Genomic DNA, 24,019 nt, shown 5'->3' with positions numbered 1-24,019 from the left:
TGGCCTCCCCCGGGGTAATGTCCCTCCATAGGCAAAAATCCACAGACGGGCTCTGGGATTGGTGACAGGTGGTCGTGTTCTGTCTCCAGCTTGGTGTTTCGTGGTCCCTTGGCCAAGGGGATGGGGGAAAGGGGGACCTTTGCACCCTGGGGGACGATTTACTCATGACTTTGTTTAACAAATGGCTTCTGGCGGGAATGGACACTTAGGTGCTTGACCCAACCGACCATATGACGTTTCTGATGCAAAATTGCACACTTGACAGAGTGCTTGGTGACAAGAAAGCCTCTGGAAAGGCCAGGCGCGGCCTCCTGGGCCTGCAGTATTGATGTGCAGTATTGCCCCACAGCTCCTGTGGCCCTTGGTCATTTCAACAGTAGCTGCTTCTTTTTTTTCTGTTTGCACTGTTCGTTTATACAGTAATGTTAGCTAATTCCACTGTGTATATAAATTGTATTTTTTTTAATTTGTAAAATTCTATTTTTATTTGAACTTTTGAAACTTGGAAGTTCTCATCATAACCTTAACATCAGAATAAAATATCTTCATCTGTCTTTGTTAGCCTTTTTCTTTAGAGTGGTAGTTGATTTTTATTTTATTCCCTCTCTCTTTCTGATATGTAAAAATTGCAAAGCTAGAAAGTAGTTTTATAGTCTCAGATCTCCCCTCATAGTTTTCCCAGCAAGACTTCAATCACAGGGGTCCACTCTCTCCCTTAATAAGACCCAGTTCCATCCTGTGGATCTCAGCAAAAATCCTGGGGTCACCCCTCGGGTTCTCCCTCCATGCTAACACGGTTGGATCTTGCTGATTTATCCTCTTCTCCTTTAAAAACCTACTACCTATTCCAGCTGCTGCCGTCCGTAGCAATAGGAGGAGAATCCATGTGTGCTCCCGACAGTGTTGTGTGTAGGAATTTGCCCCACAAACAGATTCCCCCAGTAGCCGACAGAGGAAACGAAATCCATGCTGAGTCTGTAGATCCATGCTGAGACCCCGTGCCTGGCTTCTGCTGGTGCCATCTGTCACTGCTTTTTCTTCACTCCCGAGTTTGCCAGAAATCTGGCTGGCCTTGTCTCTAATCTGCTTCAAGTGGCCAATCTATCTACCTGCGGTCGAAATGGTCTCATCAGTTCAGGACCCCTCCGTCTCTCCCCAAGTTTCCTAAGTTCCGGGGGCATTTTCTGTGTATTTGGCACTTTCAGGGGATTCCATTCAGTGAGAACCCACTGCATCACGGTGACACCTTGAGAGCGTGCCCAGCTGACCACTCTCCTCCTAGCAACTCCCACTCCCCCAGGGCCTGAGCGCCGGAGCCAAGCTTGGACAGACATTTCTTCCAGTCTTTCTGCCCTTGTCCTCGTTGGTCCTTCTCTGCTTCTTGGTTTTCCACTGTTCTGAGTTTGAAGTCCACACGAGGAACATTTTTGCTGGAAGTGCTTAGGTTAGCGCTCTCCCCGCCCGCTCCCTAACCATCAATTCACTTCCAGCTTCCCCTTCCCTCTACAAGGAGTGAGTTGCTATTTTATTACTTCCTTTCTCGATTGCTATATACGACCGAGACAAGGTGACTGACATTTTTAGAGCATCAACTGTGCCATGTACTGCAGGGAGTATTGATGGTGCATTTGCCCTCCAGGAGCTTGCAAACCAGAGACACAGACACAATTACATACCAGACAAATCATGGCACAGTAGTCAGGGAAGGCTTCAGAGAAGAAGTGGCATCTGCAGCGAGCCTTGGGGAAGAATGAGTGTATGTTCTCGGGAGCACTGGGTAAAGGGCACTCCAGGTGGAAAGAACAGCATAAACAAGGGCATGGGAAAGTGATTGTGCAGGTGTAGGGGGTGTGGGAGGAGCGTCGTAAAAGCAGATGTGTAGTTTGGGGTGTATGGGGTAATGGTGGGGAGATCGGCTAGAGAACTCCTCGCTCCCTGTTGTAGGTGAACTTAGCGCCTGGTAGTTTCTGCTTAGGACAACACCTTTTCAGATACAAAGGAACAGCATCTTGTCCAGTGGCTCCCACCTCAGCAAAGTCTACAAGCCCAGGCACCTTGGACTTGAATTAGGAAAAGATGGTGGCTATTTTTTAAACACATATTAGTACCCCAAAGGCACATAAGCTGGCAGATTGTCAGCCTAGAAAACATTTCTTTCTTCATTTCACTCGGCTTTTAAACCCAATTTCTTTGCCTGCTCTTTTTAAAACTAAAAGTGTCATTCGCTCAGCTATAGCACCTGACTCAAAATGTATCAGAGAAAATTTAGTTCCCTCATTTTATAAATGTGCCTTTAAAATAAAAACTGTCACCAAAAAGTACTCAATGTGCAAAAATTATCTATTGTGTACAAACTACATAAGATGTAACTAGGAAAAAAAAGCTCAGAGATTTATAAGCTTTTTTTTTAAAAAAAAAAGTGCCCTGAATATGAGCAAATCTGAAAAATAAGTGCCTTTTCAGTCTCCTGGAGCTTTCTGAGGATCCACGATGAAGTTGGAGAGAATAAGTTGAAAACTGAAGTTTAAGCCCATCCTCAATCAAAAGAAAAAAAAAAAGAGAGAGGAAAGGAAGAAGAAAAGAGGAAAGAATTTGTCCAAACCCACAGAACATACAACACCAAGAGTGAACTCTGTGCAAACTATGGACTCTGGGCAATGATGATGCGTCAATGCAGGTTCATCAGCTGTAACAAAAGTGCCATCTGGTGGGGGATGTTGCTAATGGGGGAGGCTGTGAGGCGGGGCTACAGGAGGTAGATGGGAAATCTGTACTTTCTGCTCAGTTTTGCTGTAAACCTAAAACTGCTCTAAAAAATAAAGTTTATTAATTATTTTTTTTGAAAGGAGGAATAAACACATTGCACATTCTTCTCTCCTGCAAAAGGTAAAATGAAAAGGAATATCAGCCTGAATTCTTTTCCCCAGGAAACAAAGAAATCACGCCAACCCCAGCTTTTGGCTTCTGTCCGTGGTGCTGAAGTTTATTCATTTTCGAACCTCTGTCAGTAACAGGTGAGGGTTTACCCTAAAATTTAATGCATGAGGTGGGAGAGGCGGGGGAAGCCACAATTAAACCACTTTATCTACATTTAGCATAAAACGTGAAGAATGTTGACAGGAGGCTGCAGCTTGAATAGGGTGCTCGTCACAACTCAAATTGATGGCAATAAGACGGGACAAAGTTGAGTGAGAGACCCCAGGGGATGAGGGTCTCTTTCAGTCTGCCGGGGCCTGGCCATTATCTTCGGTACTATAAAGAGAACACAGACACGTTTGGCTTGGTGACCTGGCTCAACTGGAAAAGTCAGCTTCATACAGAGGTGCTCACTTCCCCCCCGCCCCCAGCACCCTCTTCAGCCTGACGACCCACTGACTTTCATGAACCGGTAAGCAAGTTGCTCATTAGAAGTCAATAAGGTCAACCGTGGCCTCTTTCAATTGACCTTTAGAATCTGACAGTTCCGGGGAGGAACACGAACTGCCAATCAGCTGTATGAAGGTGACTTGGCCCATGAACATTTTAAGTTCCCGGTACTCATGGCAGTAATTTTTCCCTCAGCACTTACTCGGCAGGCTGTAGCTAAGAATGATGTCATTGTCCCATGATTCATGGGGCCCCCACCCAGTTGGGGAAGAAATTTCCAAGGGAGTAAGCTTCTATGCTGGTCCCTTTGCTGCTGAACGTACCCCCTGGAGGTATTCTTTGACAAGGCGTAAGCCTCAATGAAACCTCGATTTCCTTTCTCTCCATCCCATTTCCACATCCCATCCCCAGATTCTCTTACCCGGAAGCTGTTGCAGCCGAGTCCGCTCTGGGCTCCGATCCTGTCCATCCTGCCCCCAAAGCAGCTGGACCTTCGCAGACTCCGAGGGGCAGCAAGCAGTGCCCTCAGCTTGTTTTTCAGGAGAGCAGATCTATCGGAGGAGTCCCAGGGGCCCCGCCCAAGGGTGCCGCCATCTCTCTGGGCTGGGCTAACCTCTCCGGTCCAGGGAGGCACCTCAGGGAGGGGGCTGAGGGCTGCCTCAGCTTCCTCATTCTGCTCACTTAGGACTTGTGGGGGCACAACCTCATCTTCTAAAGGCATCTTGTCCTCCAAATGGTCCAGCAAATTCTTTACAAAAGGAAAACAAAGGGAGAAGAAGAAGTCTCACCGACTGGCAGAGTGTCACAAAGCCCCCTGGCCCCAGACTGTGACCCCTTTCTGGCCCTACCTTGAAATCCATCAGGTCGGCGTTGGACACGGAACTGTACAGGGGGTTAGCGGTGGTTTGCCCTGGGAGCTGCAGCACCAGAAGGAGGAGGAAGCTCGTGGTGATGGTGGAGAAGGAGCCCATGCTGGTGTCAGTCAAGGAGTGGTCTGCTGCTCACTGCCTCTTCCCTCGCCTCTCTGGTTTCTCACTACTGGCCTTCGTCCGTCTGCGTCTCCCCACTGCCCTGCGCCTCCTCTTTTTATAGCCCCCCGGCTCTCCAAGAGAATGAGAGGGATGGAACCCTCCCCATTCTGTCACTTGCAGCGATAAAGCAGCTGAGTGAGGAGCCAGCAGAAGATGTCCTTTTAAAGTTATCAGTCCAGTGGAGCTTGTCACAGCCCCTCCACCTTGAGCAGCCCCAACAACCCCGGGAACCTCGGCTGCAAGAGCCACATTCTTGTTGATTTGCCTCAAGAGGATCCCACTTCAAAGGTGTGAGGAGAGCGAAAAAGAGTCCTTGGTTATCTCACAGCGATGCCTCAGGCTTCTTTCTCCTCGGCAACCGGACCCACACAGGGAAGCAGAGGGTGACGGTTGGCCGGTGCCCAGCTCGCCCAGTTGGTTTGCAGCTCAGCTGTCAGGGGCTCCAAATAAGGGCGAGAGAGGAGGAAATGGCAGGAAGCTGGCTGCTCAGGACAAATTAGTCCAGATGCTGGAGCTGGCCTCACACCTGACTCATCAGCGCCGAGGGCAGGACCCCGCCTTCCGACAGGGCTGCCCTCACTCCTGGCAGTTCCTCTCAGGGGTCAGGTGAAGAGAGAGTTATTTTGCGGAGTACTAAGTCAGCTGGGATCCAAACGTGATGAATGTCCTAAGAACTCAGCTCCCAAATATGAACATCAAGAAAAGTTTTGGGAGCACAACCATTTCTCTGCAAAGCTTCCCCTCCTTCGCCCCATGGCCCCCTCCGAGGTGTTTAGGGAGACAGGTGCTGAGAGAAATGCTGGCATTTTCGTTTTGCTGCGTATAGAAATTCAGATTCTTTGGGTCTGAAGCTTGTAATGCCCTGAGCCTTCCCAGGAAAGCTCCCATGGCAAGTTGGCTGATGGAGTGAGGTGGGAGGTGGCAGTGGCATCCGTGGTTTCCCTTCATGTCCTTCTCCAATGGCCAGGCAAGCGAGGAGCCGCTGAGGTCTCAGATTTCCTGGCCCCAACGAGAAATAACAGGCAATGAGACTGTCCACAGTTACTGAGCGGCCTCCATTCACTACGCACTGAATTCAGTGTTAGCATACGATTCAACGCAACACACACGGGGAAAGACACTAAATTTGAAGGGTCGAGAGACCTGTGGTGTAGCCCCAGACAAACCAGTTCCTCACATGTAAAACCCTGCCCCATTCGCCTCTCAGCTTTGTCTTGAGGCTCCAATGAGCTAATGATGTGTGGACCCATTTTGATGTGTGAAATGCTATATAGTTGCAAAGTGCTAATGATCTTTATCGGTCAGTTGTAATGTGCTGAGAGATTTATTGATGTGAATTATTTTGTTGTCATCACCACCCTTGGGAGGCATAGTACTGTTCCCGTTTACAGAAGGAAAGAATTCAGGCCGGAAGCTTATGTCACTTGCCTGAGGTCGCTCAGCTCAGAAGGGACAGAACTAGGACTCGAACCCCAGGTCTGACACCAAGGCCCACTATTTTAAACCACTTTGTGGATATTGCTGCTTCTCAGCAACGTGGTTCCTTACAAGCCCTTGAGGTACAGCCCCTGATGAACGATACCCTTATTCCCAATCTCTCATGTTGCCTCTGGCTGACATTTCACATGCCCCGTGCCCTGGGGGCTATGGCTCTGCGTGCTGGGCACACAGTCTGTGCATGTGTGGCCTGTCTCAGGGAAAGCACCACTTCCCACCTCCATGACCTATGGACACACCTAACATGTTTGAGTCTCCTCCATGAAGCTCAAGAAATGCATGTCAATGACTCCCAGACCCCTCCACCCCCACCCAGCTGTGCTCACTTCTTGGCTGATCAAGCGGAAAGGCTGTCATATTTCAAGAGGGCAGGAAATCAGGGCAACACGTGGCCAGAGATCACAAGAGGTGTCCAGGGTGATTTTATTCTAAGACAGAAGGGAAAAGGAACCCTTTTCAGTAACTGATTCAAGTCAGCCAAACTCAACTCGAAATCCAAAATGGGCGCAGCTCTGAGTAGGTGCTCCTGGAGCAAAGCACCCTCATATCCTGAGCCCCTGGAATGTGCTCAGAGCTTAATTGCTCGGTTGGCAGGTTATTATTAGCAAAGAGGATTCAATCGCAGCCACGCTGGGGGGGACTGGTGCTCCGTGCTGCGTGCGTCACACAGCCTGTCTCCTGGAGATGCCCTTTGAACAGGCGTGCGTCACACAGCCTGATTCCTGGAGATGCCCTTTGAACAGGCCTTTGATGTGGGCAGAGACTTCCGGAAGGGCACCCTGGCGTGGCGGGTGGCCTCTGAGGGCCAAGACTGCCGCTCTGTCCTGAGCCGCCACTGAAGTCTGTAGGTGGCCCAAGGAAAAGGGATGTCCCAGCCGAGGTTCAGAAAGAGAATTTCGGAATTTGCCCAGCTGCTTTTATTAAAGTCAGTTTTTCCCTTCCAGAGTGAAACTGGACTGGGGTGTGGGTGTCATTTGTTGAGTTTCTTCCATTAGCCAGGGTTTGGTTTGTTTGTTTGTTTGTTTGTTTGTTTGTTTGTTTGTTTGCAGAAGGGGGCTGGCAATTAAAAGAATATTCTGTTTTGCTGCTCTGGGGATTTTGTATAGAACCAATACTACCTCCTACACTAACTAGACCCATTGAAAACACAGATAATTCCCAGATACACTCATTTCTCCAAATCCAATTAAAGCCTCTGACTTGAGTCTGAAATGAACAATGGCTTAATGTAAAGTTGCTCTTCATTTCTATGCCCCGGCTCAACTTTGAGGTATGTGTGTGGAGGACTAAATATTTCATGGGGTGTTCAGAAGCCAGCCTGCAAGAGTAACAGAGAAGAAAAGCAAAAGGCACAGAAAATCAGATCCACCCCCTGCCCCTCCTCTCCCACTAGCTGAAAAATCAAAAGACTCTATTTCCTTATCCCTGGAAAGACGTCATCCTTAGTCATGTAAGAAATGAACACTGCAAATGGGTGGGAGAATCCAGAATCAAGGTATCTCCTGTTTCAAGCCTGGGGTTTGGCCTCGCAGTCCTCCACATGGATGCTTCGACAAGCCACGTGATCCAGCAACGTCACACATGTGCAGAACTGGTATTAAAAACTCATCTCTTAATGCCATCCATGTCCTTCTCCAAGGCCAGCAAGTGATGAGCCACTGAGGCCTGTCAGACCCAAATGGTCTAAAGCAGAAGCCACCATTGGGAGAAATGGGCAGGACGCTATTGCATATTTGGGGATGGTTGTTTCTGACTTTGATAACGATGTTCTGTTTCTTTGTTTCTCTATAAAACAAAGCGCAAGGAAACGTTCATTGGCTAAAGGGTTCCAGTTCAAGGGAAGCGAGGTAGTGTATCTGTTAACTATTGCTGCATAGCAAACGACCCCAAACCTTAGCAACTTAAAACAACGCACATCCATCATCTAATAGTTTCTGTCAGTAAGGAATGGGCCCTCCTTGCTGGGTGCTCCTTGCTTAGGGCTCTCACAGGCTGCAAGTAAGATGTCGGCCGGGACTGCAGTCATCTCCAGGCTAGGCTGGGGGGTCTGCTTTCAAGTTCACGCCTATGTGTGTTGGTGGGCCTCAGATCCTTGCTGACTGTTGGCTAGAGGTGTCAGTTCCTTGCCACATGGGCATGTCCATAGAGATGCAACTGACTTTTTTTTTACAGAGAGAGAGAGAGAGAGAGAAAAAAAATTGTGTAAAGCACAGTCTATTTGTAGCCTAATCTTGGAAGTGGCATCTGTCATGTTTGTTGTACTGTGTTCATTAGAAGTGAGTCACTAGGTTCAGCCCTCACTGAAAGGGAGGTTGCCAAGGGCAAGAGTACCAGGAGATGGGCATTGCTCGGGACCATCTCGGAGGCTGCTCGCTGCAGGTAGAGAAAGAGAGAGAGCAAATATAAGGTGATGTGTTACCAAGCTGGCCACAGTTTTGCAAAAACACCTTCATGGCTGGTTGGTCATGCTGAAGTCTCCAAAGAGTTTCTTGGAGCCTGGTACCTTGGAACAGTCTGAGAGGAGAGGAGAGGGTGAGGGCACTGTTTGAGATCCCTAGGGTGCTGTAACAAAGCACCACAAACCGGGTGGCTTCAAACGACCAAAAGGTATTGTCTCACAGTTCTGGAGGCGAAAGGTCTGAATTCAAGGCGTTGGCAGGGCCATGCTCCCTCGGAAACGTGTATGACAGTATCCTTCCTTGCCCCTTCCAGCTTCTGGTAGCTGCGGGCATCCTCAGTCCCTGACATCACTCCAGTCTCTGCCTCCATCATCGCACGGCCATCTTCCCTGTGTCTCTCTCGCTTCTTAGCAGGACACCAGTCATCTTCGATGAGGAGCCCGCCCTGCTCCAGTGTGACCTCATCTTAACTAATTACAGCTCAATGACCCTATTCGCAAGTAAGGTCCCATTCGTTCTGAGGTTCTGGGGGTTTTAGACTTCAACATATCTTTCAGGGGGACATAATTCGACCCATAACAAGCACTTTATCTGTGGGCTCTGTTTTATCTCCTGTCTCTCACTGATCAAAATGCCACCCCTGCCCCAGGGCTTAAGTCCCCTGCACTTCTGGGCTGTGTTAGCCAGTTCCTTCAGGCTATGGCTGGAGAGAAGAGAGGCTCTCGGTCCAGTCCACCCATGGACTAGCTTGGCAATCTCTCTTTGCCAATCGATCCTGCTTGGGAGGGGGGTCGGCGCTGGAGGTGGAGAGAAAGTCAGACAGCAGCATGAGGGCCAGGTCAGCCGTTGCTAAGGCAGCATTCGCCAGGAAGCCAGAGGCTGAGCAGGTAGGAGGCAGTGCCTGAATGAGCTGCAGGACCCCCTGCATCCCGGCTCCTCGCACATACTGATTCTTTAGAAAATATTTTCTGAATGATTGAATCGATGGGTTTGCCTTCAGTGCCTCTCCTATACCCGCCCAACACACACACACACACACACACACACACCCCATACCTGAGAGCCCAACATTGCATCTTGCCCTCCCTGGGGGTCTCACAGGGAGGGGGAGTCACTCTCTGGCTGAAGCATGAAGGTTCTGCTTTCTCCCCGATGCAGGAAGAACCAGATAGGGGAGCCTGGAGTGGGGCCCAGTTAGGAAGCTGGTGTGCCAAGGTCCGCATGAATGGTGAGGGTCTAAACCAGAAACAGAAGTGAAGGGTAGAGCACGGGAGACGAGAGAGGAAGAAGGAGGGGACGGAGAGCCTGCCTGGGTGGTCTAGCCAGAGGACAGAGCCGAGGAGATTCCTGATCATCCTGATCATCTAGGCAGGGCCCCGGGAGAAGGTTCAATCATTCCCCAGTGTCTTAGTTTGCATTCTCCTGAACCAGAGATAAGGAGTCAGGTACAAGTTTATTTTGGAGACGGTTCCAGGAAACATCAGGAGAGTGGGCAAGCTACCAGGTTAAGAAGGAAGTCAGTGACCACCGTGGGCTCCAGCTTAATCCCTGCTCCCTACAGGGAACTCTGGGAATCAGTTTAAGATGGATGTCACCTGTGACTCCGGGGCACCGGAGTCTTTAGATGCCCACTCCTGCCAAATGTTGGTAGATTGGGTGCTGCTGCTGGTCGATGTCAATTACCCAGCACTTCCCGCCGACCTTGAGGTGAACCAAATGGGCTCTGGCTGCCAGAGAAAGTCCTCGGGCAGAACAGTCCCATGCTGCTGGATGGAGTAGGACATGTGTGCCCTGGAGCAGCGAGGCCAGGGGCTGTGTGTGACAGAGACAAGAGAGCTCGGGGCCCCCTGTCCCAGGGCAGGTATGCAGTTCGTAGAAGTGCTCCAGCATATCCAGGCAGCTGAATCCTGAATCCTGATCCCACGAGAGAAACAGGTCACTTTATGGAACCAGACTGATCATTAAAGCTTAGGTAGTGCATGGAAAATCCTACAGAGACAGAGATAGAAGGCTGAGAACCACACCAGGAGCAAAGACAAATGGCCAAGTTCATGATTTTGTTCAGGCCTGACTCTGTGGGAAGAGAAATGCTTTTTTCCCCCCTCTCCTCCAATCATTCTCAGAAAGGTCAAAGCTGTCACAAGAGGGATGGAGAGGAGGTCGGTGCTCCCAGAACGTCACAGGTGCAGGATCAGCAATGAGATGAAGCATTCAGGGCCAATGCCGTCCTAATTTCTGTAACCTCAGCACTTGAGACTCAGCAAAGCCAGTCTGCTGGCTTTGAAATCCCCAAAACTCCTTTCAGGTCTGAAGCTGCAGGCTAGACCTTCTTGGACTGTTTTCACTAACGCATCTTTCTGGGAAGATTAAAGTGACAAGCGTTTATGGAGATGTATAATCTGGCAGCTTCTTTGCAGGATGAGGTTGGTAAGAAGGAAGTCAGGGAGGTTATGGCTGTGGCTATAAGCCTCATAGGGGCGTGTTTGAAGGGGCCAGGGTCACAGGTCAGGGAAGCTGGTGGTAAGAGGCATCTATAGACAGAGCATGGGCTGCCATGCTGCCCACAAAATGCCAGACATGGGGGGAGCTCGATGAGATGTTTCTCCCTTGGGTACATCAGGCCGTCCACTCCCTACCCTCCAGCAGTCACGATTGGTCCTTTGCAGTTGCTTTAGGGGCCTCTTTCCTGGAAAAGCCCAATAACAAATTATGTCTGTATTGTACATACAATACAGACTCCACCATCCAAGCCCTATTTACGGAAGAGCAGACTCACCTGGAAGAATTCTGAAGCCCTGGCTGCTTTTGGGGAGTGGGCGTTCTGCGAGGGGTTACTCTTCATCTCCTGAGCAGAGAGGAAAGGTTGCCAACAGGCAGTGGCACCAGAGGTTGAACCGAATGATGCCATTAAGAGGAAACACGTCCATCCCACCAGCAAGCCTAATTCGCTGACTCGGGAGAAACTGAGTCATGCAGTGGTTAGGGGTCTGAGTGCTGGGGCCAGGCTGGGTGGCGTGAATACTGTCTCCACCACTTATTAACTTCATGACCCTGAGCAAGTTAGATCACCTCTCCGTGCTTCAGTTTTCCGATCAGTCAAATGGGAGATAATAAGAATTCTTACTTCACAGAGCCGCTGTGGGGACTATGTACATTAATGGAACTGTACCTGGCACTTAATGAAGCTTTTTCAAATGTTAACTATTCCAATTACTCTTTGCCCTCCCTGGGTCAGAAACATTAGGCAAATAAATTGTTCCTAAAAGTCTCGTTTCTTAAAATCTCAGTTGATCTCACTGGATCTCCATAACCTCTGATGAACGCCAGGTTAAAATGAGAAATAACACAAAGACCTACCGCTTCTCAAAGACATGTCGATGAGAAGAGCAGAAAGGCCGTGATCATGCAGTCCAGGGCCAGAAACTCAGGGAAAGAGCACAGGTTCAAGAGTCCCTCGGACCTGCGCTCAAATGCCAGGGCTGGCACCGAGGGGCTGCATGCTTTCGGGTAGGATACTTTGTTTTTCTGGGTCTCAGTTTGCTCGTCCATAAAATAGGGATAATAACAGTCCTGTCTCCTTTGCTGAGTTGGGTCATAAAAGGCATGGCAAAGGGAACTGCATGAGCTGAAGCCCAGGAGCCTGAAGAGCAGGGCAGGTTCAGCAGCGTGGCCTGGGGTGCCTGGAACACAGGATGGGGCAGGGCCTACAGAGGAGAGGTCAGTGACCCCTCCCTGCCGATTCAAGCAACAGAGTAGGCTTCTGGCGCTTGTCTCCTTTTCTGCCATGGAATGAGGAGCTTCTCTCTCTAGAGCTGAGAGGAAATGATGATGCCAGGCCTCAGGGGAGGGGCACCCTAAAATACTGGACCTCTTGTCAGACACTTCTAATCTTGCAGACTTGAGAAATGAAAATACTATAAAACACAGAGTTTTGAAGGCTTCTTTCAGGGTAACATTGGGAATTGAAGGCTTGAAGTTTAGGTTTGGCAGAGGGTAGAGGGTTTATTCCTTTCAGGAATGCAAATGAGCTAGTCACACACACACACTCCCACGGCTCTCAGTCTCTGAGATTTTAGCCTGGACCTTCCAGAACCAACAGACACCAGGGAGAGTGCCTCTAATGGAGTTGCAGGCAGAGGAAAGACTGGTGGGACAAACACTTTGACACACATCCTCATGTTAGACAAATGCATCAGGGGCTGTTCTGCTCACGAAGAAACTTCTGGGCTTTGAAAAGCATTTTCTGGGAAGTGCCTCTAATGCCCGAGGCATTTCTAGACATTTCAGAACATGAAAAACCCATAAGGAGAAGAAAGGTCCCTCCAAACCCTACCCCTGCTTGATCATGTCCCCACCCAGCCATTAAGACACCTTGGGGATTGCCAAGAAAACACAGGGTTTGTGTTGTTGTTGAAATGATGAATTATTCTGAATGCACAGAGACAAATCAGTTTCAAAAGAAAAAGCTTTAATGTTGACTTTCTCCCACCATGGAAAACGTGTGCTCAAAGAAAATAAATAAGAGATGCTTCAGCGAGGACCAAGGGGTTGATGATGAATCATGCGCTGATGTCTTCCCCCATGACTTCCTCTTAATGCTTACCCAGCACTGTGGGGGAAAGAGAGAGGGTGATGTTGGTACTAGGGTAGCAGAATGAGACAGGATTTGAGCCTCCCTCATGTGTGCCATCCCTGCCACCTCAGCTGATCTGGATATTTGAGTCTTTGCAATAATCCATCTCTCTGAGCCTCAGTTTCCTCATCTGTACACGGGATTGTGGTGCCCTGATGCTCCTGCCCTCTGCCTTTGTAGCTGTAGATAGCTGAGGAGAAACCAGGAGGAAAATGTGGCTCCTTCTGCTCCAAAGAGGGGCTGCCCTAAAGCAATCCTTTAGGATCCCACTCTAAAGCAATTCTGCCCTTTTGATAACAGATGCAGGAGCCGAATGAAAGTTGGGTGAGCCTAATGATGGGTAATGAACATTGAATATTCCCAGAAAAGCACTCCTTGTCCCTGAGGACTGTCAGTGTTCCTTTCTCAGAGCGTGGTCCCCAGAGACAACAAACGCAGAAGTGACTCTAATGGTGGAACCTGCGGGAATAGGGGTGGGTGTGAGCAGGGTGGCAGGGAGGGAGCTCACCATGGCAGCCCAAGCTACTGGAGTGGCCGATCTGATCAATCTTCTGCCCGAAGCAGCTCGAGTTGCGGCTTCGTGGTTCCCGAAGGGCCTGGAAGTTTTCCTCATAGGCCTCACGGGCATCGGCGGAATCTTTCCGCTCGGCCTCCCAGGCTTCTGCAGAATGTCTGACCTGCCGCAGGGTCTCCTGGCTGATCGGCTCCTCCTGCAGCTCTACAACTGTGACCCCTAGACGGTCCTGCAGCTCCTGTGATGGCTGAGGATAGCCTGAGCCTCAGAAACCTGCACCTGAGCCCAGCCACCCTCGATGGTACTCAAATGAACCGACCGCCTTGGGTACAGGGTCCTGGCTCCCGATTTAACCATTTTCTGATTTCCGAGGGAGGGTGAGGACCTCTTGTGACAGTAGGTGGAGACCTGTTCATTGCTGCCCCCCTGCCCTCCAGGTGGGACCGGTTTACGCAGCCTCATAGCGCTCACCTGTACTGCGGACAGTTCCAAGTCTGGGTCCGGGCTGCTCAGCGGGAGGGAACGACCTCCTAGCGGCGACAAGAGCAAGAGCAGGAGAAGCGGGAGCACCCGGGGTAGCGCGGTCTGCGGGTCCATGCTGCTGAAGGGGTAGACGGAGGTCGCTCTGCTGTGGAACTTGCGTACGGTCTCACCTCCTCTTGGCCTGCAGGTGCTCTCCTAGATCCTCGGATAACCACGCCTTTTATCCTGGACCTGAGAGCTGGGCTGACCCTCCCCTCCAGGGCTATATCTGATTTATCCGCCACATTCCCTCCCGCTGAGCTCAGGGTGGGGGAATTCACCCCTCAGTACTTGCCAGGGTTGGAGACTGGAGAGAGCAGGCCTTGTATAGAAATGGGCCTGGCCGGGAGCGGGAGCGCGCGGGGGGCGTAGTGGACAGGGGGCGGGGGGTGGGGGACACTAACAGGCTCCTCGCCGCCCGCTTCCTCCTTTCCTGCAAAAATCCCGGGGGCCTTAGCGTGGCGCTTTCCTCTTTCTCCCCACCCCCGACCATTCCTGGAGAGGGAAGGAAGAACTTCAGCGTACAAAGGGCCGACGCGAGTGCGGGGCGCACGGGGTGACTCAGCGAGAACAGCCCCAACTAACATCCACCACGGCAGCAGGTCTTCCCTTCGCCGCGCGAGTTCGCTCACCAGCCTGTGAACTTCGCAGCCTCCTGGCTCTATGCATCCTGCGGGGCTGCGGGTCTTCCCTGCGCCCTGACCGCTGTCCGTGGTTCTGATCTCCCTGAGCGATCTCGGCGCAAGATTCCTTGCGCCCTTCAACGCAGGTCTAGCCAGAAAAAAACAAGTGTGGGACAGGGGCAAGACCCCTCCCTACACCACCATGCTCCGCACAAGAATGCTAATTCTCCAATGTCACCTGATTAAATGCCTGGGTATGACAAGGAACTTCTGGAATGCTGACCCTGCTTCCATCCCTTAAAGGGTAGAGCTGATTTGGCTGGAATTTTGAGAGGCAAGGCCTCGAGATGAAGTCATCCAGGAATGCCTTCTGTCGAATCTCCTCCAGGTGCCAACACCTCTTCTCCATCACCCAGCCAACATATGACGAAAAAAGCAAGAATGACCGGAAGGTGGTTATCTATTTGGTGAGACGGTAGAGGTGTGCCCTCCCTAAGGTCCCCTTCATCTGATCATGACGATCAGATGCTCTGAACAACCCATCTGTGACCACAAATGAGGCGCCAAAGAAAAAATGGCCCTGGAAAGAGACACAGCAGATTAAGTCCCCCCTGAAAGTGAGCATGACCGATGTCATCACCCCTTCCAGATAATTTGTGTTAACGAGCAGGAGGATGAGGGAGCGGGGTTGTCCAGGAAGCGAGATCAGTTATGACAGAAGTAGAGAAAGAGGCAGCAAGGAGAAGAAGCCGTGACCTCTACTCAAATCTTGCCTTAAAAAGCAGCATCTGTCAGGTAGGGAGTGAGAAAAATAATGTTCCTCGTTTTTCAGATGAAGAAACTGAGCTCAGAGGAATTGATTTAGTTTTTTAGGGTCACACAGTTGACAAGTGGTCACTCCTGGATTCCAACCCAAGTAATCTGATTTCAGAGGTGAAGCTCTTAAACACAGCTGGGAGAGATTTCAAGGTGTTTCTACTAAAAGAAAATTAGATTAATGTGTTGTCATTTCTGAAGTCACAGGGAACCGTGCTGTGAGGAATGTGCAAGTCTGATGGCTGTGTGTGTGTGTGGGGGGGGAGGATGCACACACACATACACACCACAGGAAGCATATTCCAAGATTAAGTGGCAGTGAGAGAGAAGACAAAATCCAGTCAAATGCAGAGCTGAGTCAGAGGGTTGGGGGCTGCCGAGGGTGTAAAGAGTCCCTCATGCTGGGTGTCGCGGAGTGAGGAGTTGGGAGCAAGACAGTCATTCAACCAGAACCTATCAAGAACTGACGCTGCATCTAGCCTGAGCCTCTCTTTGCTCTTCTGTAAAATGGACAGATGCTCCCTCTTCACAAGCACTAAAAGGGAGAAAATGATGTCTGCAAAAGCCCAAAGCAGTGTGGAAAGAATTCGGAATGCACGTAAGAGTTTGTCCTTATATCAAAGAAGATTGTGATCCCACTGGGGAAACAGAGTGACCCCAGGGGAAACGATTAAGTGCGAAGAGCTGCTACCTGCCCCCAATGGATGGGGTGTGGGAAAAGACTTTAGAGAGGGCACAAGACTGAATACATACTTCAGGGCCCTCTATCCAGGGAAGGACAATATATTGTCAATCAGCTCTCACACCAGTTCATTCCCACAAGCATTTCTTGAGTGCCTACTGTATGCATGCACTTTCCACTTCTATTAAATGGAGCTAATCATACCATCTACGTCACAGCATTACCACCCAAGGCTTAAGTTAGACGCTATATATGTGACAGGTTGAAGAATAATAGCCTCCCAAACATGTCTGCGTCTTAATGCCCAGAACCTGTGAATATGTTACTTTACATGGCTAAAGGAGTTTACAAGTGTGATTAAGTTAAGGATCTGGAGGTGGCAAGATTATCCTATGTTAGCCAGGAAGACCTAATGTCATCACGAGAGTCCTTATAAGAGGGAGGCAGGAGGATGGAGGCAAGAGAGAGGAAATGGAAGGGTGGAAACAGGTCGAGGAGGAGAGAAGATGCTAATTCGCTGGCATGTCTGAAGATGGCTTCGAGGATGGTGGAAGGGGCCACAAGCCAAGGAATGTAGTTGACCTCTAGAAGTTAGAAGAGGCGAAGAAATCGATTTTTCCCTAGCACCTCCAGAAGAAACACGGGCCTGCTTGCCGACACCCTGATCTTAGCCAAAAGAGACTTATTTCAGACTTCTGATCTCCGGGTCTGTAAGAAAATGAATGTGTGTTATTTTAAACGACTAAGTTTGTGGTCATTTGTTTCAGCAGCAATACAAAACTCATGCAGTCTATAGAAATGACGAGCGCAGTGGCCGGCACAAGTGAGCCTGCAGTAAACGTGGCTGTGGTCGTGGTGTTGGTTCTCACCAGCGTCAAACCTTGGGTGCTGGGTGCCAGGTGCTTGGCCACTGAGAAAGAGAGAAGACCCTTCATTTAGGCAATAAGCCTTCATTGAAAGCCTGGGGTCCCAGTGGTCTGCTGGAGTCCAGAATCTGGATCCAATGCCACGGCAACCTTCTGCAACTTCTGTGACCTCGGGCAGCCGCTTTATCCCTCATGTTCTTCAAGTCAGCCTTACAGGGTGGCTGTGAGGATGAAATGGGACTGTGCAGGCAAAACTAAGCTTTCGGCCGGTAGGTGGGAATACAGACTGGGGAGCATACAGTGTAGAGACAAAAAGAGACCAAATCGCAGCGCCCGCCCCCCACTCCCCCGACACGAGGACGCCATTGCGACTGATACAGAGCCTTCGCTGAGCGGGTTGCCCCGCACGCCGCCGCCGCCGCCCGCCTTCAAGGGCGCTGAAGTCCTGCGTCTGACCACCGTGCGACCGCCCCCGAAGGGGCAGCGCGGCCCTTGGCGGAGAGGTTCGCACCTGGCGGCACGGACCCGCAGCCTTGGCGGGTAATTACGGTAACGCCGCAGCTGCAGCAGCTCTGGCCCGCGCGCCTCTCCCCGCTCGTCGCGATGGCTCTGCAGGCTCTGTCTGCCCCCCACCCCTGTCTGCCCCCCACCCCCATCCCTCCTTTCATCAGGGAAGAGGGCAGGACAGCGCCTGGCAGGTAATGAGCTCTCAGAAATCTTGGAGGCTCTTTGGCTGCTTCCTCTTATCTCTCCTCCCTGATTCTTGGATGATGGGATTTGGAGGCTCCATCCTCTCCTTTCCAGAAAATCTATGGAATCTTTCCCAGGAGAGCTTCACACTAAGACCTGACTTCAATCATCAGACCTTTTTAGACAAACTCGTATGACTGGCCGTTGTCCCTGGTTGCCCCTTTTGTACAAGGCCAGCCTCTAAAAGTTTTGCAGTCAAGCTGCTTAATTTTTACTCCACACTTGGCAGCCTTTCTGTTCTGATGCCAGGTTGGGGTGGAGTCCACTTTCCCATGGACACTCAGCTCCTGGAAGACTGCTCTGGACAGTCACCTTCTTGCCTGGGACGTGGTGCCACTCCCACTGGGCAGAGGACACGTCATGGCAGGACGGAGTCTCAGAACATCTCTCCTTTAAAATCGATTCCACGTCAGGTCAGCCTCACCCCCCGCCCCCCAGGACAGGATTTTAGGAAAGATGAAAGTGCCCTTAGAGGCACATGGAGTGTGGGTGTCACCTCCGGTTTGTTTTGCCTGTTTCAGCAGCGGAATCTTTTACATAACAAAACTTAACCCAGAAGCCCCTGTAGGGGAGAGAGAGAAGTTCAGTGCTGCTCTGGTTAGAACAGCCTCTGACCCCCCTCAGTTCTCTTCCTTCTCCCCCTCACCCCAGGGCATCTCGGCCTTCACCCTGGAAAACATGACCTCTGGTCCCCCTCCCTATTTTACAGATGAGGGAACAGAGTCCAAGAGAGATAAAGTCCTTGTCCAGGATCACACGGGAAGGCAATGTTTCCACTGAATCGGCTGTGAGGTGGGTGTAAGGTCAGCGTCTGCCTTGCAGGGTGGCTGTAGGAACTGTGTTGACCAGCGCATGCAAAGGACATATCACACAAGGTGACGCCCACGCTCCCAGGCTTTCTAGGAGCCAGCTGCTTTTTATTCTGAATGAATTTCCAACTTAACAGAAAAGTTTCAAGAGTAAGCCAGAGAACTCTCACATACCCTTTAGTAAGATAAAACCATTGAAAAATATTTTGCCACATTTGTTTTCTCTCTCCCGGATTAATCAAAATATGACGCTTAAAGCAAGGGCAACAGAAAAAAAATAGGTGTTAGATGATTTCTCTATACAATCTAGGTTTTCATACTGATGTGCATAAAAGTGTACAAAGTAGTGTCTTCTGATATTTTAACTTCCTTTCTTTTGGTAGGTACTGTTCTTCTACCCATATCCCCAACTTGGTTCTAGTTTTTGCTCTGTATATAAATATATTAAATGCTCACTGTCAGTCTCTTAATCTACATTTCTCCAATTACCTCCTGGTTGGATCAAGCTCATCTTCTAGCAGATTTCTCCCAAAAGGCACTTGTGAACTGTAGTCCTCGAGTTCAAACCTGTTCTTCAATGCTCTTGAGATTTGAAGGACAACTTAACTATATAGAAAGTTCTCCACTCACACTTTATTTCTTTGAATCTCTTCAAAATATTGCTCTGTCTGCTGTCACCTTGCTTTGTAATTTGCTCTTAAGATGTCTGATATGAGCCTAATTTATTACCCTTATAAATCTGATTTTTTTTTTTAGCCTGGGTGACTCGATATATTTTTTCTGATAATTTTTTAAGTGATTCCAAATTAGTTTATCTTTTTTTTTTTTTTTACATTTTATTTACTTATTTAACATTTTATTTATTTTTCCCCCTCCCTCCTCTCCCCTCCTCTCTGGTAACTACTAGTCCATTGTCCATGTCCATGAGTCTGTTTGTCCTGTTCATTTGTTGCTTTTAGGTTTATATCCCACATATAAGTGATATCATGTGACTTTCAACCTTTTCTGTCTGGCTTATTTCGCTTAGTATGATTATTTCAAGGTCCATCCATGTTGTTGCAAACGGCAGTATTTCATCTATTCTTATGACTGAGTGATAATTTTTTATCAGTGTATGTCCTTGAATTGAGAGTTTCAGATCAATGTCTTGGTTTTCTAGGAATTTATTTTTCTCTTATTTCAGAATGATTTTCTTGTGTTATAATTTTTTAATATCAATCATGTTGTATTGTTTTGCTTTTATTCTTCAAGAACTACAATTATCTCTATGTTAGACTTTCTTTGCCTGTCTCTATTTCAACCACTTTCTTCCTTTTTACTTCTTTGTTTCATTATCTTTCTCTCTCCTCCACCCCTCCTTTCTTCAATGTGCTTTTAAAATATTCATTTGAGGCTACGGCCACGCCACCCTGAACACGCCTGATCTCGTCTGATCTCGGAAGCTAAGGAGGGTCAGGCCTGGTTAGTACTTGGATAGGAAACCATCTAGGAAGACCAGGTGCTGTAGGCGTTAAAAAAAAAAAAATTCATTCGAATCTATTTACTCCTGGGCACCTTATAATTCATCCTTTATTTTTAATATGATTTTGTCTTTATATTCAATGTCTTCCTTGAATTCAAGCAACTTTCACTGCATTTCTTCCTGTTTTGTATTTATCTTTCTTCTTAGTTTTTAAAGTTCTGATTTGAGGGTTTTAAAAAATGGTATGAAGCAGGTTTGATTTTTCGTATTCCTGGTATTACTTGAACGAGATTCCTGGTTCAAGAACAGCTCTTTCTGTCAGTGAAGTGCAGTTTTTGAATGGATGATGTTGGTAGTGGGGTGGGGGAAAGAGTAAGGTTGACACATCTTGTTGCTCTTTGATTTCTACAGGATTCTTAATCCCTCCCATCCTGCGGTAGTCTGTTTGGGCTGCCTTAACAAAGTACCACAGACTGAGTGGCTCAAACTACGGAAATTGATTTTCTCACGACTCTGGAGACTGGAAGTCTGAGACCAAATTGTCGTCAGAGTCGGTTCTTGCTGAGTCCTCTCTCTTTGGCTGTAGATGACCGTCTACACCCTGTGTGGTCACATGGTCGACCCTCTGTGAGTGTCTGTGTCCTAATTTCTTCTTCTGATCAGGACACCATTTATTTTGGATGGGGACCCAGCCTAGTGACCTCATTTTAAAGACCCTATCTCCAAATACAGTCACATTCTGAGATACTTGGAGGGTGGCACTTCAAAATATGAATTTGCAGGGGGAGGGGGGAAACAATTCAACCCTCAACACCGTGCCCCTTTCTATTCATGGCCACATCCCCAAGGAGTAGAACCATTTCCCGATTGTTTTGTTATCTTTTGCTGCGTAACAAACCACCCCAGAACTTAGGCCCTTAAAATAACAATCATTTGATTGTGTCTCGTGGTCATAGGGGTTGATGAGGCTTAGCTGCCTTGCCCTCACTTGGAGGAACTCATATGGTTGTCGTCAGATGATGGCTGAGACTAGAAGTGATCTGAAGATTTCACTTACTCTCTGTTACCTGGTCCGGAATGGCTGGGACAATGGAGGCTAGCCAATGACATCTCTCTCCTCACGTGACTAGCCTGAGCTTCCACAGTGGAAGCAGCTTCCTCCACAGCAAGTGGTCTGAAAGTGGAAGCTGCCAGTCCTCTCGGAGGCTAGGCCTAGAGTTGGCACAGCATGTCCGTCCATCGGCATCATTATCATTACGTAACCAATATTCCATTGGTTAAAACAGTCACAGATCCACACAGATATCAGGGGCTGGAGAAATGGATTCCACCTCCCAGTGAGTGTTAAGGGTCGAATCATGTCCCCTCAAAATTTATATGTTGATGTCCTAACCCTCGGTACCTCAGAATGTGACTTTATTTGGGCATAGGGTCTTTACAGAGGTCACCGAGTTAAAATGAAGCCATGAACATGGACCCTAATCCAATGTGACTGGTGTCCTTATAAAAAGGGGACATTCTGACACAGAAACATGTTTAAATGGAAGACAATGTAAAGAGACATAGGGAGATGACAGCCATCGATAAGCCAAGGAGGAAAGCCCACAGCAGACCCTCACAGCCCTGCTGACACCTTGATCTTGGACTTGTAGCCTCCAGAACTGTGAGACAACACATTTCCGTTGTTTAAGCCCCTAGTCTGTGGTACTTCAGCCTCAGCAAACTACCGCAGTGGGAAAATGGCAGGCGTCTGTAAAAAAAGGAAGGAATGGTAGTGACGTCTTGGAAATAAGCTACTACAAGTATTAATTGGGTTCTATCCCGGGAGCACTGCTCTCTTGAGGCTGCCAGCTCTAACCTATTCACTTTCAAACCCTCTTCCCTGGAGCTGTTGCTGGAAACTGTGAGTCACAGACCTGCATTCAGCATTTGGACACTTAGGTGGTCTTAAGCTTTTGGAGGACAATTTTGTCTATGATCTCTGTTTTCCCCTTCTCGGTTTCCACTTCCTTCTCCTCCTCCTCCTTTCTTCTTGTTCTTCTTACAGAATCTTTTAAGCCTCCCTCCCCTGCTGGTCCCGCCCACAGACTTGCAATGGCAGAGCAGCCGTGCTGGAGTTTGGTGCCTGGGACTCACAGGTCATTTGTTGTGTTCTCTGTCTCCTAGTGGCGTTGAAGTCCTGCATCCTGTGTGGTTTTATTTGCATTCTTTGTCGACCTTCTGTGTTTAAGATGCATTAACTCAGTTAATCCACTTGAGGGATACGTTTCCACGATAACTGGTAGTTGCCTTTTGTGCCGAAAATCTTCAGTCTGCCCTGCGAATTCACCCTTCGCTCTGCTCCACTCTGCTCAGTGCTCCAGGAGTCTGACTTTTCTGACTTATATAGACTGGCTTGTGTGCTCTCTGGCTTCATGTTGGATTCAACCAATGGTAGGGGCAAAATATCAGAGGGAATAAGAGAAGAGAAGAAGTCAGGGTATTTTTCTGCCAGCCCCGCCCTGCCCTGTCACTCGGGCACCTACCTCTGCCCAGTCCTCTCTGTCTCAGGATGCTTCGGGCTTAGGGATGGTAAGAAAATGCCTTTCTCTGGGTTTTTCACTATGCCTGTTCTGGGCATTCACACAAATGGGATCATACACTATGCGACCTATCGTGTCTGGCTTCCTTTACTCGGCACGCTGTTTTCAAGGTTTATTCGTTTTGTTACATTATGTATCGGTATTTCATTCTTTTCCCTATTCCATTGTGTGGACACACACATCTTGTTTATCCATTCCTCCACTGATGAGCATTTGAGTTGCTTCTACCTTTAGGTTATTATGAATAATACTGCTATGAATATTCATGTACAAGTTTTTGTGTGGACGTACATTTTCATCCCTCTTGGGCATATGCCTAGGAGTGGAACTGGTGGGTCATACAGTAACTTTACGTTCAAACATTTGAGGAGTTCATATATATATATAATTATATGTCCTATTCATATATACATATATATGATTTTAATATATTTCTCAGTGTTGCTAAAGAGCTGTCGTATTTATCCTTTTAAATGGTCATTTTATAGTCCACCGAATTAATATAATTATTAATTCTTAATATAATTATTTCCTAATTTGATAGCGCCTAGGTTTTTTTGTTAGTTTAAATAATGCTGCTGTAAAAATCTTTACATATGGAGGCTTTTTCTCCTTTTAGATCAGGTTTCCTTGACCTTGACCCTACCGACATTCGGGACCAGATAAATCTTTGTCAGAGCCAGGGGAGAGTAAAATCCTGCCTGGTTGAGAACCACTGTTTTAGATACTTTACTCAAGATAAAGGCCCAAGAATGAGATTTACTGAATTAAAGGCTATCAGTACACTCATGGGTCTCTGTGCCAGTGAGTTGCCCTCCAACAGTCTTTGTCACAAGCTCGAAAGAATACAATCAGGGATCCTCATGGAAACGGTGGGGGTACCTGGGAAAGAGTGGTCCCTATGCCCAGGGCAAAGAATGGCTTCCCGTTTCAGCTCGCACACCTGCAGGGGGCGCCTTTCACGTTGCAGTCCCCAGGAAGGGCTGCTCAGTGTACATCTCCAGGCAGACATTGCTCATTGAGAGTATGGCGTGAAGGCAGCGCCTCTAACTCATGGGGGTCATTGTGAAGAACAAGCACGTACTGGCTTAGGTCCTGCAGACACTCTGGAATTGGAGAAGGGGAGGGAGGGAAGGAGCAGAGAACAAAGAGGGGGCACAGGAAAGAGCGGGGAGCCAGCCAAGCCTGGTAGGTCACACTCATGAATGGCTTGGGGTAGGGGACACACGTGAGGACGAGATCATGAATGGCCATCCCAGAATGTCCAATGAGGACTATTAATAGAGCTGTTTTAGGAGAGGACACTCTGTGCTTGGGGATGGTGAGTCAAGATCAGGGCCTGTGACAGCCCCGCCACAGGAAGTGGGAGAGGCATTGGCAAGGCACCAAAGGCCCTCTGGCTGGAACTTGTCCCCTGACGTTACTCCCCAGTGTAGTCAGCCATCTGAAGGCAGGCTCGGAGTTCCA

The 24,019-nt window shown here is 48.8% G+C and overlaps 3 protein-coding genes and 1 pseudogene across 4 annotated transcripts in view; 2 read left to right on the top strand and 2 right to left on the bottom strand.

Annotated features, from left to right (window-relative positions):
• CLCN6 (chloride voltage-gated channel 6) overlaps window positions 1–554 on the top strand; it is a 32,350-nt gene extending 31,796 nt beyond the window's left edge. The window contains exon 24 of the mRNA XM_011363529.2: window positions 69–554. The gene's annotated coding sequence lies outside the window, so the exon portion shown is untranslated. The remainder of the gene's footprint in view (window positions 1–68) is intronic.
• A 2,418-nt stretch (window positions 555–2,972) lies between these two features.
• NPPA (natriuretic peptide A) lies at window positions 2,973–4,742 on the bottom strand. Its single transcript, XM_011363629.2, has 3 exons — window positions 4,215–4,742; window positions 3,788–4,114; window positions 2,973–3,252 (listed from the first exon to the last, which is right to left on the bottom strand). Exons 1-3 carry the CDS (start codon window positions 4,335–4,337, stop codon window positions 3,241–3,243), a joined length of 462 nt encoding a protein of 153 aa, XP_011361931.1. The 5' UTR covers window positions 4,338–4,742; the 3' UTR covers window positions 2,973–3,240.
• Window positions 4,743–12,740: 7,998 nt separating this feature from the next.
• On the bottom strand, window positions 12,741–14,564 carry NPPB (natriuretic peptide B). Of its 2 annotated transcripts, XM_023532665.1 has the most exons (4): window positions 14,488–14,564; window positions 13,912–14,041; window positions 13,435–13,687; window positions 12,741–12,902 (listed from the first exon to the last, which is right to left on the bottom strand). In XM_023532665.1, the coding sequence occupies exons 1-4, from the start codon at window positions 14,547–14,549 to the stop codon at window positions 12,886–12,888; spliced, it is 462 nt and encodes a 153-aa protein (XP_023388433.1). In that variant the 5' UTR covers window positions 14,550–14,564; the 3' UTR covers window positions 12,741–12,885. The 2 variants fall into 2 exon arrangements, with proteins under 2 accessions (XP_023388433.1, XP_023388434.1); XM_023532666.1 differs by lacking the exon at window positions 14,488–14,564 and having other exon boundaries at window positions 13,912–14,210.
• Window positions 14,565–19,899: 5,335 nt separating this feature from the next.
• On the top strand, window positions 19,900–20,018 carry LOC111742131 (annotated as a pseudogene).
• Window positions 20,019–24,019: the final 4,001 nt, after the last annotated feature.

Source organism: Pteropus vampyrus, unplaced genomic scaffold (assembly GCF_000151845.1).
Source record: "Pteropus vampyrus isolate Shadow unplaced genomic scaffold, Pvam_2.0 Scaffold86, whole genome shotgun sequence".
NCBI classification, from domain to species: Eukaryota; Metazoa; Chordata; class Mammalia; order Chiroptera; family Pteropodidae; genus Pteropus; species Pteropus vampyrus.
Note: the sequence above shows the minus strand (reverse complement) of the source record. Positions and strands in the feature narration are given on the sequence as shown.

Excerpts from the sequence above, each read along its gene's own strand:
- NPPA (XM_011363629.2), bottom strand. The coding sequence starts at position 4,337 with ATGGGCTCCTTCTCCACCATCACCACGAGCTTCCTCCTCCTTCTGGTG. Across the intron at positions 4,115-4,214 it reads CCGACCTGATGGATTTCAAG|AATTTGCTGGACCATTTGGA; the intron begins GTAGGGCCAGAA and ends CCTTTTGTAAAG.
- NPPB (XM_023532665.1), bottom strand. The coding sequence starts at position 14,549 with ATGTTAGTTGGGGCTGTTCTCGCTGAGTCACCCCGTGCGCCCCGCACT. Across the intron at positions 14,042-14,487 it reads CGCACTCGCGTCGGCCCTTT|CAGCATGGACCCGCAGACCG; the intron begins GTACGCTGAAGT and ends CTACCCCTTCAG. Across the intron at positions 13,688-13,911 it reads TGGAACTGTCCGCAGTACAG|CCATCACAGGAGCTGCAGGA; the intron begins GTGAGCGCTATG and ends GGCTATCCTCAG.